Below are 11,141 nucleotides of genomic sequence, written 5' to 3'. Positions count from 1 at the left end.
CAGAGCTGGGCGATCTCTCTCTGTCCTGCTTTGCTATATTCCCCATCCTGTGCAGGCATGGGGATGCTGATGCCAAAACAGATAAGAATAAGAAGTTTTTTTATCCAAAATACTAAATCATACATCTTCATGATTTCTTATCTCCCTGCCATCTTCTCTGTACTAAAACGGGATATTTAGAAGATAGCATAGTACATTTGAAATTACTCAAGAAACTTAACTTATTTAAGGATTTTTTTCCTTTCTTTTTTGGTTTATGAGCCTTTATGTCATAACCACTGTATTGGGAAAAAAATGTTTCCCTAGACTTTTTACTGAGTATATGTTTTTGTTTGCCTTTCCAGGACTGTTATGCACAGTAGCAAAGCTATTCATAGAACTAAAAATAACCTACATGCAAACCTAAATGGAAACAGATATGGATTGAGAGACAAATCCAGCTCTACTCATTTTATATGCAAATAACTAAACCTATGCAATATAGAAGAAAAAAAAAAAAAACAAACAAGGCAATGTCTCATTTAGGACAGAGAAATTATGACATGGCATGTAGAAACCATAGCAACAATATAAAAAAAAAACAAGGCAGGGAATCATTTGCTCTAGTGTAGTCCCATTTTTCCCACTACAGACCAAAGCACCCAGAGCCTCCTCTGACATGTGTAAGAATACATTTAATCTAATTTGCAAGGCCTAATATCACAGAAGTTGAAAAACAGGGAAAAAATGGAAAAGAAACTTCTCTGGGAGGTGTTTTCTCTCAAAATGAACAGATTAAGAATACTTAAATAGATATTTTAGTGATAATTTTAATGTCACATGTCAGATCTTCAAAATACTTTGTTACTAAATGAATATTTCAAATTAAGTTATTTCCAAATTGCAATATCAAACAATTACAGCTCTTCAGCAGTGCAGAGATGGCATATCATATTGTACTCACTGAGTGAAGGTAAATATGCATGGGGACCTTATTGCCATTACTCCATTTCATTTTTCCTTAACAAACATGGCTTCTTCTTGAGCTCCATGAGACCTTTAACCAGTGCCAACAAATGTGACTTTGCCTCTTTTCATGGGTTTTTTTCCCTTTGTTTTTCAGTATACGGAAAGGCAGAAAGTATGCTTCATTTTTTAGATCCATAATCTGCTTTACAGTTCCACCAGCAATACAAAGTGTAATTATGATTCAGAAATAAAGATGTTATACTGATTTAATTAATTTAATCTACCTGCCCGTTCTTTTCAGGAGCCAAATTACATATGGTAGGCTTCCCTTTCTTAGATATGGCAGTAAAGTCCAGATGTAGCAGGCAGTCTTCCCCAAAATTCAGAGTGTCTTTCTGGTAAAAACCAGCCATTTTTGGCCTCTAGACTTCAGAACTTCTGGATATTTTATATTTCTAGGTCAGATAGTGGATTGTATTGCCTTGCATCTGATCTGACACCTGCGTAGGTGAGCAAGGGCCCTTCCTTCACACAACTCCACGCAAGCTGGAGCATTCCTAAAGGTGCATGGTTTAGAGACAAGATAAAAATAAAAAACGTCATGAGCCGGCTCTGATGCCCATGTGTGGGGAAGTTGTCAAACTGAATGTTTCCTAGCTGCTGCTTGCTGGAATAGTTTGACCACACTGGTATCATTCATGTTTGGATAAACTGCCACAACTGTTAAAGCTGTTTACTGCCTCTTTCCATGATTGCATTTCATTTCAAAAGCTGTATAACAGCGGAACTTGGTCGAGAAGGGAATCTCCCATAGACATCTTAACAAGAGGGAGATGTTTGTATACAGAAAACAAGGCCAGTTTAAGAAGGGCACTGGTGCATCAGTGGCTGGAGAGCGCTCAGGGTGGAAGGGATGAGCAGGGTGTGGGTGTGCCATGGGGACAGGTCTCCTGGGTCTGACATCAATCAAAATGCCTTAGGAAAGCCCTGCACTGACAACTGCTAATGGAAAATCCACTTTGACAGCTCTGTAACCAGAGATGAATGTTAGACCTACATGTTTGGGTACATGAGCAACACTGTCATTCAGGATGGGTTAATGGCTGCAAAGCTCTTCTCAGTTGTGTGGGTTCTTAGTGTGATGGACGTCTTATTTAGCAGCAGACACTGCTTGAGGGGTTCTGAATTCTGATTTTTTTTTTTGTTTGGATCAAGATCAAAATGCAAGTCTAGGAGTTTCTCGTGCAAAGCCTGTGATTACGTGTGTGTGTTCAACTACATTTTTGGATCATAGTGTCAGCAGAGAATTTTCTGACAAAACAGAGAATGCAGAGTCTTCATCTCGAACATTTACAGAAGCATGTTGAATTTAACAAACCTTTGACAAGAAATAGGTGCCACTGGAAATATACCTGGCTGCCCAAAATTTGGGATCCTGTGTTTCAGAACTATCCTGTTATCAGTCCTGTGTTGAGAACTATCTATGCATTTATTATTTTTATGTATGTGTTTATTATTTTTATATTACATATATCTAAACATACTATATATTGTATTATTTCATTTATTATTATGCCTTTATTTTAGTTCTGGCACAGTCCTGTCATGATGTGAGCATGATGGATCCGTTGGGGTCGATGAGTGTTAGGATTGGCACTGCGTGCAGGAATTGGGATTTGTTTTTTTTTTTAAATGTGGTGTCCACTTTGTATTTATTTCTACTATTTCTATTTGGTAGAATTTTTTGTAAATCTACTTTTTTGTGCTGAAAGAGATTCAGTTATTTAAAAAAAAAAAAGAATAATTCTTCTCAAAATTGAGATTTTTGCCTGGTTTGGACTTGTAAACAGAGGGGGAAAAAAACCAAATAGCTACTTTTCATTTTTCAGTGAAAGCAAGTGGGAAGTTTGGAGTGCAAACATGGTTTCTGGTGCAACTTTTTACAAGTGCTTTCTATTTAGCTACAATTTTCTTCCTTTTTTAATTATGGGCTAGCAAAAAAAAAAACAAACCTGCAACAGAACTTCTTTAAAAATTCCACCATGACTTCTGTAAGATAATTATTTGATGTGTAATATTGAGTATTAACATCTCTGTAGACTTCTTTTCGTTTCCCATTGTAACTCAGAGCTGTAATTAGGATTAAATAATTCTGGTAATGTGTTAGTACTTGAGGTTCCATGGGAATAGGTGATACACAAACTTACAAAAGTAGTTGTGACTCCTCTCCACAAAGTTTCCAGGTTATATCCAGGTTTTTCAAACCTTAGTGGCTTTGACAATGAAGCTATAGCTCTGATATTAAGTGGCTTTGTTCTGAAGGACCGCTCTGAAGCCTGAACATAGATCCTGCCTTCCTGGAGTGTCTGTGTGCTCCCTCAAAGAGTAAAGGACATAAATATATCACACTTTGGTGGAAGATGGAGGTAGCTTCTCCATTTAATAACTGCTGCACAGCAGATCATACAATTGGGCCAAGCCCATGCTAGAAGTCCTTGGTAAAGCTCTGCGATTTTGCCAAAATTTAGTCGAAATCTCATAAAACACACTTCAGTGCCTGGCCTTTTCCTGTGTCAAATTACCAGAGCTTGGATGCTAGGCTGTGAACTTTTTTGATGTTGTAGAAGCATGAAGCATCAGTTTTAGACCTAGCAAATAAAGAGAAATAAAGACTACTGGGTCCCATCTTTCACATCTGGGTGTTTTCAGATACTTTCTGAAATGGATCTTTAATAATGCTTTAATGAGTTATATTACTAAATTTTTCAGAAATTTGATTCTTGAACTCCAAAACACCTCAATATGCTGTAGATTCTTTTCAATTGTATATGATATAGCCAGATAGTGCTCTGAGGGTTTTAAAAATTAATTGTGAACGTGCATCCATTTATTGTTGGATATATAAAAATGTATAGTGATCATTTATTTAAACTTTGCAAAGTTTAATGTCATATTTAAGGATCTGAAACAGATTAATTAATAAAAATATTGAACGGCTTAATCAGCAAAAAAAGTTTAATTAACTCTGTTAGTTAATTAAAACTAGCATAATTTTGATTAGAGAAATATGAAAGGATTAGTGCCGTTACTTTACACTTGAGTCTTTGATAACCCTTAAGAGTGCGATTACTGCACATTTCTCTTAAAACATTCTAAATTAACTGAAAATGTGTTAAAACCCTTCATGATGATTTATTATGTAATTATTAAAATGAATGTCAAGTGTTAAAATATTAAGAATGTTCTACTCTTTTGACAGTAATTATGCTGTTGATCATAGAGAATCAGCCAGACATTATGTGAACGTGATGCTTCCTACTATTTTTTTTACAGTTATCAGAATAATAACATGCATTAATCAAGTTTGACTATTTTATATGTGTATTTTTAACTTCTCCTTATGTGGTGTTTTGAAGCAGTCAGGAATTAGAGATCTCTGGCAGCCGTATTTCTACCACTTTCTAGCTCTGTGATGAGGTAAAGTCAGAAGTGTTTTAAAGGAGCACAGAGAGAGCTGTGAGATTTCATGATCACACATCTACGCCCCATCCCTGGAAATGTTCAAGGCCAGGTTGGATGGGGCTCTGAGCACCTGATCTGGTTGGAGATGTTCCTGCTCCTTGCAGGGGAGTTGGACTAGATGGCCTTTAAAGGTCCCTTCCAACCCAAACCATCCTGTGATTTTCAAGCTACTTTTTTATCCTTAGGTCTCAAATGATTGGTAGAGCAGACTTTTTTAGCTTTCTTCTTGCCCTACTGAGAAAGGTGACGTGATCCTACTTCTTCCTACATGTGGGAATTTTCTTTTCTGAAAATGAGAATTGGATTTGTAAGAAGAGAAAATAACTTGCTACATTTTTGAGTAAATGATGTAATTTTAGCAATCCTGACTGCTGTCTTTTCGGTGACTTTAACAAGCAGAAATCCCCTGGTGCAGAAAGGATACCAAGGCTGCTCCGAGGCGGAAGTTGCAATTTTCCACTGAAGCAGCATTGCAAAATGAATGGTAGCTGTGGGACTGCAAAACAAACCCACATCCTCTTTGTAGCTCAGCCTCAGCAATCGTGTTCATTTCTCTGTTAACCACTAGTACTGGGGAAGAAAGAAAAGAAAAAGAAATGCAGGCAGCAAGAAGAAAAAGTAAGTGATAGAATAGATGAGGGGTATCAAGGAATAGATATTTTACACCCTACCTACCTACATAAGGTGTGGCAGGACATTAACCCAAATATATAAACAAAGGCAGCCACATACCAAAGGCAGTGGGCTTTCAGATCACTTAATATCCTTTATTGTCTAAATAAAATAGTTCCTTAATATAGTTTGATAAAATAGAGAGGATCTTTTGCATAGAGGATGTGATAGTGTGTAGAAGGCATGAACGGGGTTCCAAAAAGGGAGATTCCTGGAGATTCAGAGCAGCTTAAAAGCAAAAGAACCCACAAGGATCAAATTCATGTCAAAGGAAGGATTTTTTTTCCCTTGTTTTAGAGAAGTTTTATATTTAGTATTATTTTCTATAGTGAAGATTCTTCCTGCCCCATATGGTTCAAAATATTTTTTCTTCAAAAAAGAAGAAAACGCCACAGCTCCTTCCTTCACATAAACATACAAAAAATCCTCTAATAGCAATGGATGAGATCAGTGTGTGCATCTGGAGACACCTGAAGATTGCACTAGGATCCTATCATATCTTGCTTGTTTGAAAAGTAACACCATGACTGAATTCTGATTTACATGCTTACTTGCCTAAAACTGTTTCTGTGACGCTTGCTGTTCTGCTTATCCATATCTCATTGAAAAGTTGTAATAATTATTGACATTACTTCTTCAGAGTGCATGAGGACAGTATCACTGACACATTTGGAAAAGCAAAGAAAAGTAATTATTAATTGAAAATGTGCAACAGAAGATTTACTCAGTTGTTTTTTCTTTCAAAATGCTTACACAATTAATAAATGGGATTTTTCAATAAAAATTTAAATGAAATAAACACAAAGAAAAATTAAGAGAGTCATATTGAAGATGGCTATATTCTGAAACATTAATTTGCTTTGAATGCCAGGAACATTTGTTATAAAGCAGTTGCCTATTTATTAAATATTATCATAGTCTCTTATCTACCATATTTCTACTCATTCTGTTTTGAATTAGTATAAAACATCCTTAAAAGATTATTTTTTTTTACAAATTACAAGGATGATGAATGAATGAGTAAATTCCCTGAAAGAAATTTATTTTTGAGGCCATACTTCTAAAGAAAAATCAATGGCAAACTAGAAAACTAAAACATTCTGCTTAAAAATGTGAAAACACTTTGACAAGTAAAGTAAGCCCTGAAAAAATCACTGGTGGCAAACGTCTTTGCTAAAAAGGTAGCTCAAATGTCTTGGCATATTCCATCCTGTTTCTTGAATATTTCTCCGCCATTATTAGAAAGTATCATGTGCATACTGTACTTAAACTAGCAAAGGCAATTCTTAGATCTGTACAATCACTTGAATAAAATATTATCTGTACCAAGTTGCAAAGGGAGACATTTACAAATTCGTAATCCCTCAGGTATTTTCTCACACAAATGGGAGCCATCTCTTCTGATTTCCATTCTGTTGCTTCTTCACTAGTTCCTTGTACACTTCTGACCGTAGAAACCTGGGAAAAGAGTCCTTTGCCATAAGACTATAGATTAACCTCTGAGCATCGTCAAAGCAGCTGAGGGTGGGCTCGGAGATATTCTGAGAGATGTGGTTTTTGGTCTGGAAGTCAATATTAATCTGTAGGAAGAAAGGAGGCATAAACCCAATGTAAATTTGAATGGAAAGCTGAGGTGTGTTTGTGTACAGGACACAGTTTGCATTTGAATTTCTTCCCAAATACCCTGGTCGATGCAAATAAGCAGGAAGGTCATCCCTTCATTTTCTAGCATACTGAATTCTTAATTTTATTTGGTTCTTAAAAAGATGACATCACCAAAAAAAAAGAAGGGAAAAACCTGCTTCTGATTACCTCATCTTTTTGCCAAACCAAATCCTATGCAGTACAGATTATCAAAGAGTAAGTTAGAGATGAAGGTACTCAGCATCAATTTAGGTTTTGGCCTTATGTCTTTTGTAAGAATTTCTTGGTTTTAGTAATAATAAAATAGATTTCAATCATATGTAAGACATGAGAACATTCAAAGCACGCTCACTATCAAAGGCAAAAACATCAGTGTAAAAGTGTTAGGGAGTGGAATGGGAACAATAATTATTTGTAAAATTATGAGAGGTCTTTGCATCACACAGTGTTTTCTATCTGATGAATAATTGATGTGAAAATGGAAGTACAGCCACATTGGACTGTATTTTCTGTCATTCCTGGGAGTTTGGATTGGAAATTTCCACTTAATTCCCATACGCTGTACCCAAAGTACATGCAAAAAACTGTTTACCTCCTTTGGAGCATCAGCTTCTATAAAGTCAGAATAAATCTTTTGGGCTTTTGAGGCCATCTTAGTGGAGGACTTGGTTTTCTTGAAGTCCTCACAGGCCAGCCAGAACTCCACGTTCTCCTCACTGAATTCTGACTTCAAAAATGTCCTAAAAGCCACCAAGCCATCTGGGGAAAAATGCAGGAGATGATGGGTAGAGGAAAAGTGAAAGACCAATGCAGATTACGTGCAAGTGTATAGACCCGTGTGTGTGTGTGTGCAGCATATATAGTGTAACTTATGTGTCTGATACTATCTTACCTGTCAGAAATAAATAGGAGATGAAACTATAGCAATGATAAGGTGATAAGAATTCCAATCGCGAACTCTTAGAAAAGAAAGCTGATAGCACCCAAATTTAGTTGTGTTGGTCAAGTTTATACTCTTCAGAAAAAGTGTGGAGGCACCCCAGGGCCCAGGCTGCAAAGTTACTGCAGGAAAATGGGGCAAGGGCAAGGAAATTTAAGTTACGTGTTGTCTGAGGTTTCAGGTCAGTAGGAATGGGATCTCTTGGATAAGTGACTTTGGATATACTAGAAGTAATTGGGTTTTGTTTGACTGAAAGTCAATGCACAGCACGTATATTTCTTTGTAACAGGAATACCTAAGTAAAGTTTTGTGTTTTTTTTTTTATTTTAAAAAATAGGAAAACCAGAACCATTGCATGAGAGCTCAACAGGTGTTATCTCTACAAAACAGAACTCTCTCAGAGCACTTCTGCCTTCTTAAACATCCCTTAGGCATTGACCAGGAGGTATCTTGTGTTTGCGCCTTGGAGAAACATGCGCCTTTGCCTTTCAGCGCAGCAGCTCAGAAGCGCTGGTGCGGTTCAAAGCACGTGGAGAGCAGTGTGAAAACCTGACAGCAACACTTGAGAACTCAGTTGACATGTGTTTTTAAAAAATTTTTTTTTCATGTACTTCTTACCTTTATTAGCTAGTAGCGTATCCACAGACTCAGACCAGGCCATTGTTTCCCCAGTGTCTGACCTGTGGAAACAACATCTACCCTTGAAAATAGCATTGTGGTCTTTTGCCTGTGCGGCCTGTGGTAGCTAGTCTATATTTGGCTATCTCCTTGAGGGAAGAGGGTGAGGAATTCATGTTACCCTATGCACTGAATAACAGAAAGTCAACAAAAAGGGTGACACATTTTTTTTTTAGAGTGTAGAGAACCATATTGACTCATAAAGTACAGCGTTATTTGATATTGGCAACTTGATCATTCATCCAGGAGACAGTCTAGAGTTTGTACTGAATTTCCTCTGAGGTTCAAATGGCTTAACCATTAATTTATATGATACTTTGCTTGGAATTAGTAGAATTATCTAAAACACTATCATGCTAACAGTGATAGGAAAAAAAAATGGACGTTATTTCAGTTTCTCAGTGGTATAAAAAAATTGAGTAAATTCATAGTTTTGGCTCTTCCCTTGTAACATGCTGTAGGTTTCTGCTAGAAATGAGACAGAACTAAATGGACCCTTGCTCTTACACAGCCTGGGTGCTCTGAAGATGCTGAAGCTGGTTCAGAAGCAAAGCTTAGTGTGCAGGCTGACACAGAACAGCCGCACCATCTGACAGGTAGAAGGATGTCAGACAAGGGAACTGCACACTAAGCCTGTGGAATATTTTTTTCTTGTAACTTGGGAAGGATGGTCATATTCAATTTATTCCAGGAGTAGATAAATAAAATAAACCTGTTTTTTATTCCTACAAAATTCTTTGCTTAAAATTACAATTGTATGAGTTTTTAATTTAAACATCCAGCAGGAAAGAAGAACCTTCTTTACCAGCATTATTGTTACTGCTTGCACTGTTTATCTCAAAACCGTGTGAGAATATGATTTGTTGAAAATGAAACATTTTGGGGATACATCAGACACATGTGAAAACGTCAGCATGTGCCTACCTGTGTTCCTGCATGACGGTTTTTCTATTTGATTTTCTCAGGTTTTTGTCAGTCAGTTTGCAGCCTCAGGCATCCGCTAGTGAACATTAGTCTCATATCGACCATTCGGTGATAAGCAGGAATGAATCTGTTTGGTCATCTAGCTCATATTTTGTTTTAGAATATGGAGCATATTTCTTCAATAAACCTCGGTTCGGTGGTTTGTAACTGAATTTTTTTAATAGTTTTTCTAAAAAAAATTTTGAATAAATATATTTAAAATCTTATAAATGTCCTCAGCCAAAATTTTTGAGCTGGATATTTCAAGTGTTAATTGGATCTTTTTGTAACCTCTAAAGATTGCTAGTAAAATATGAAGAATTTAATTGAGCTGATATTACACACTACCCGCCTGCGCATGCTGTACTGCTTGTTTTAAGAGCTAAAAGGCTCTGGAGTCTGATAAATGGACCAAACACTTTGTTCTGTATAAAATATTGCAGGTTTTCTTAGTTTACAAAAAAAAACCCTGCTCTAGAATTCTGTAAAAAGTATTTGATATTCCTAAGGGACTTGAGAGTTCGATTGTTAGTTTGAGAGCTGTATTCCTTAGCCATTTCTCAGCATCACCAGTAATGATGTTTTCTAATTGTACATTTATAAAGAGATTATATGATAGTGTCACCATATTATGTAGCTCTGGCTATATTTATTACAATAGCGGCATTGACACCTTCAACAAGCAAGCTTTTTTTGTAGCTGTCAGTTTACTTGTGTGCAGACTCCACAAAATTACATTTAAACAAAAAGAATAAAATTATGCATATTTATACATATATATGCACACATACATGAGGAAAACTGCAGTGAAAATTTAGTCAGTCTGTACTGAAAACAGAAATGGAAACTAAACGTAGCATTATGCCCCCGAGACGGGGCATAGACAAGCACCTGAAGGGGGTCCCCTCAGGTTCAGTGTCACCCACACACACCCTGCCAAACAGGTTGCCCAGAGAGGTGGTGGAGGCCCCATCCCTGGAAGCATTCAAGGCCAGGTTGGACGGGGCTCTGAGCAACCTGATCTGGTTGGAGATGTCCCTGCTCCTTGCAGGGGGGTTGGACTGGATGGCCTTGAAAGGGCCCTTCCATCCCAAACTGTTCTGTGATTCTATGATTATATAGTATTTTGTGAGACATCATTTGCTGATGGAAGTAATCAGCAGAGAATTTGTTTTAGTAACTGTAATAAACTTTTTCAAATATATCACAAATTTTCAAGTTGCCCAGTAAATATTTACTGGCTTTCTTGTCAGACAAAAAAAAAAGCAAAATGAAAGACTAGGATAAAAGAGACAGCATAAACCTAATTCTACTTTTCTTCCTTACAGGTAATATTATTTGTTTTAATATTTACTTATCGGGCAGAGAATTCTCTCACTGACCTCGTGGGATTTACTTGAATGGGAATGGCAAGTAGAATTGACAACAAAGAATCAAAATAATCATATCTTCTTTAAAGGGAGAAGTAAAATAAAAGCTGTCCAGATTATTCAAAAGTTGATCACACCATCCCATAAATCTTCTATGATTAAAAGTGCCATAAACAACAACTCACTTCACTGGCATTTTTTGTTCCACTCTCTGACTGTCACAGGTACAGCAGAATTTCTTCTTCTGATTGATCTTCAAGCTGAAGGTAATGTGTGACAGTAGGAACATTACAATTAGCATGTGAATAACCAAACAGTGCAATGCAAATTAAACTGGTTTTAACACTCCCTTTGAAATTATTTCTTTCAGAAGCATGGCTTATTTTTTTAACAATGGCCATTCT

At 36.6% G+C, this 11,141-nt stretch overlaps 1 protein-coding gene across 2 annotated transcripts; it reads right to left on the bottom strand.

Annotated features, from left to right (window-relative positions):
• Positions 1–6,518: 6,518 nt before the first annotated feature.
• Positions 6,519–10,933, bottom strand: RGS21 (regulator of G protein signaling 21). 2 transcript variants are annotated; one of them, XM_010121859.2, is made up of 4 exons: positions 10,923–10,933; positions 8,345–8,421; positions 7,379–7,545; positions 6,519–6,722 (listed from the first exon to the last, which is right to left on the bottom strand). In XM_010121859.2, the coding sequence occupies exons 1-4, from the start codon at positions 10,931–10,933 to the stop codon at positions 6,519–6,521; spliced, it is 459 nt and encodes a 152-aa protein (XP_010120161.1). The 2 variants fall into 2 exon arrangements, with proteins under 2 accessions (XP_010120161.1, XP_086609440.1); XM_086753314.1 differs by having other exon boundaries at positions 8,345–8,406.
• Positions 10,934–11,141: the final 208 nt, after the last annotated feature.

The sequence above is a fragment of the Chlamydotis macqueenii genome, chromosome 8, assembly GCF_036417535.1.
Source record: "Chlamydotis macqueenii isolate bChlMac1 chromosome 8, bChlMac1.mat, whole genome shotgun sequence".
Lineage (NCBI taxonomy): Eukaryota > Metazoa > Chordata > Aves > Otidiformes > Otididae > Chlamydotis > Chlamydotis macqueenii.
Note: the sequence above shows the minus strand (reverse complement) of the source record. Positions and strands in the feature narration are given on the sequence as shown.

What these genes read in the sequence shown, in the direction of transcription:
- RGS21 (XM_010121859.2), bottom strand. An exon ending in TACGCTACTAGCTAATAAAG is followed by an intron (nt 7,546 to 8,344) that starts GTAAGAAGTACA and finishes ATTTTTCCCCAG; the next exon opens with ATGGCTTGGTGGCTTTTAGG. An exon ending in AAGCTGATGCTCCAAAGGAG is followed by an intron (nt 6,723 to 7,378) that starts GTAAACAGTTTT and finishes TTCTTCCTACAG; the next exon opens with ATTAATATTGACTTCCAGAC.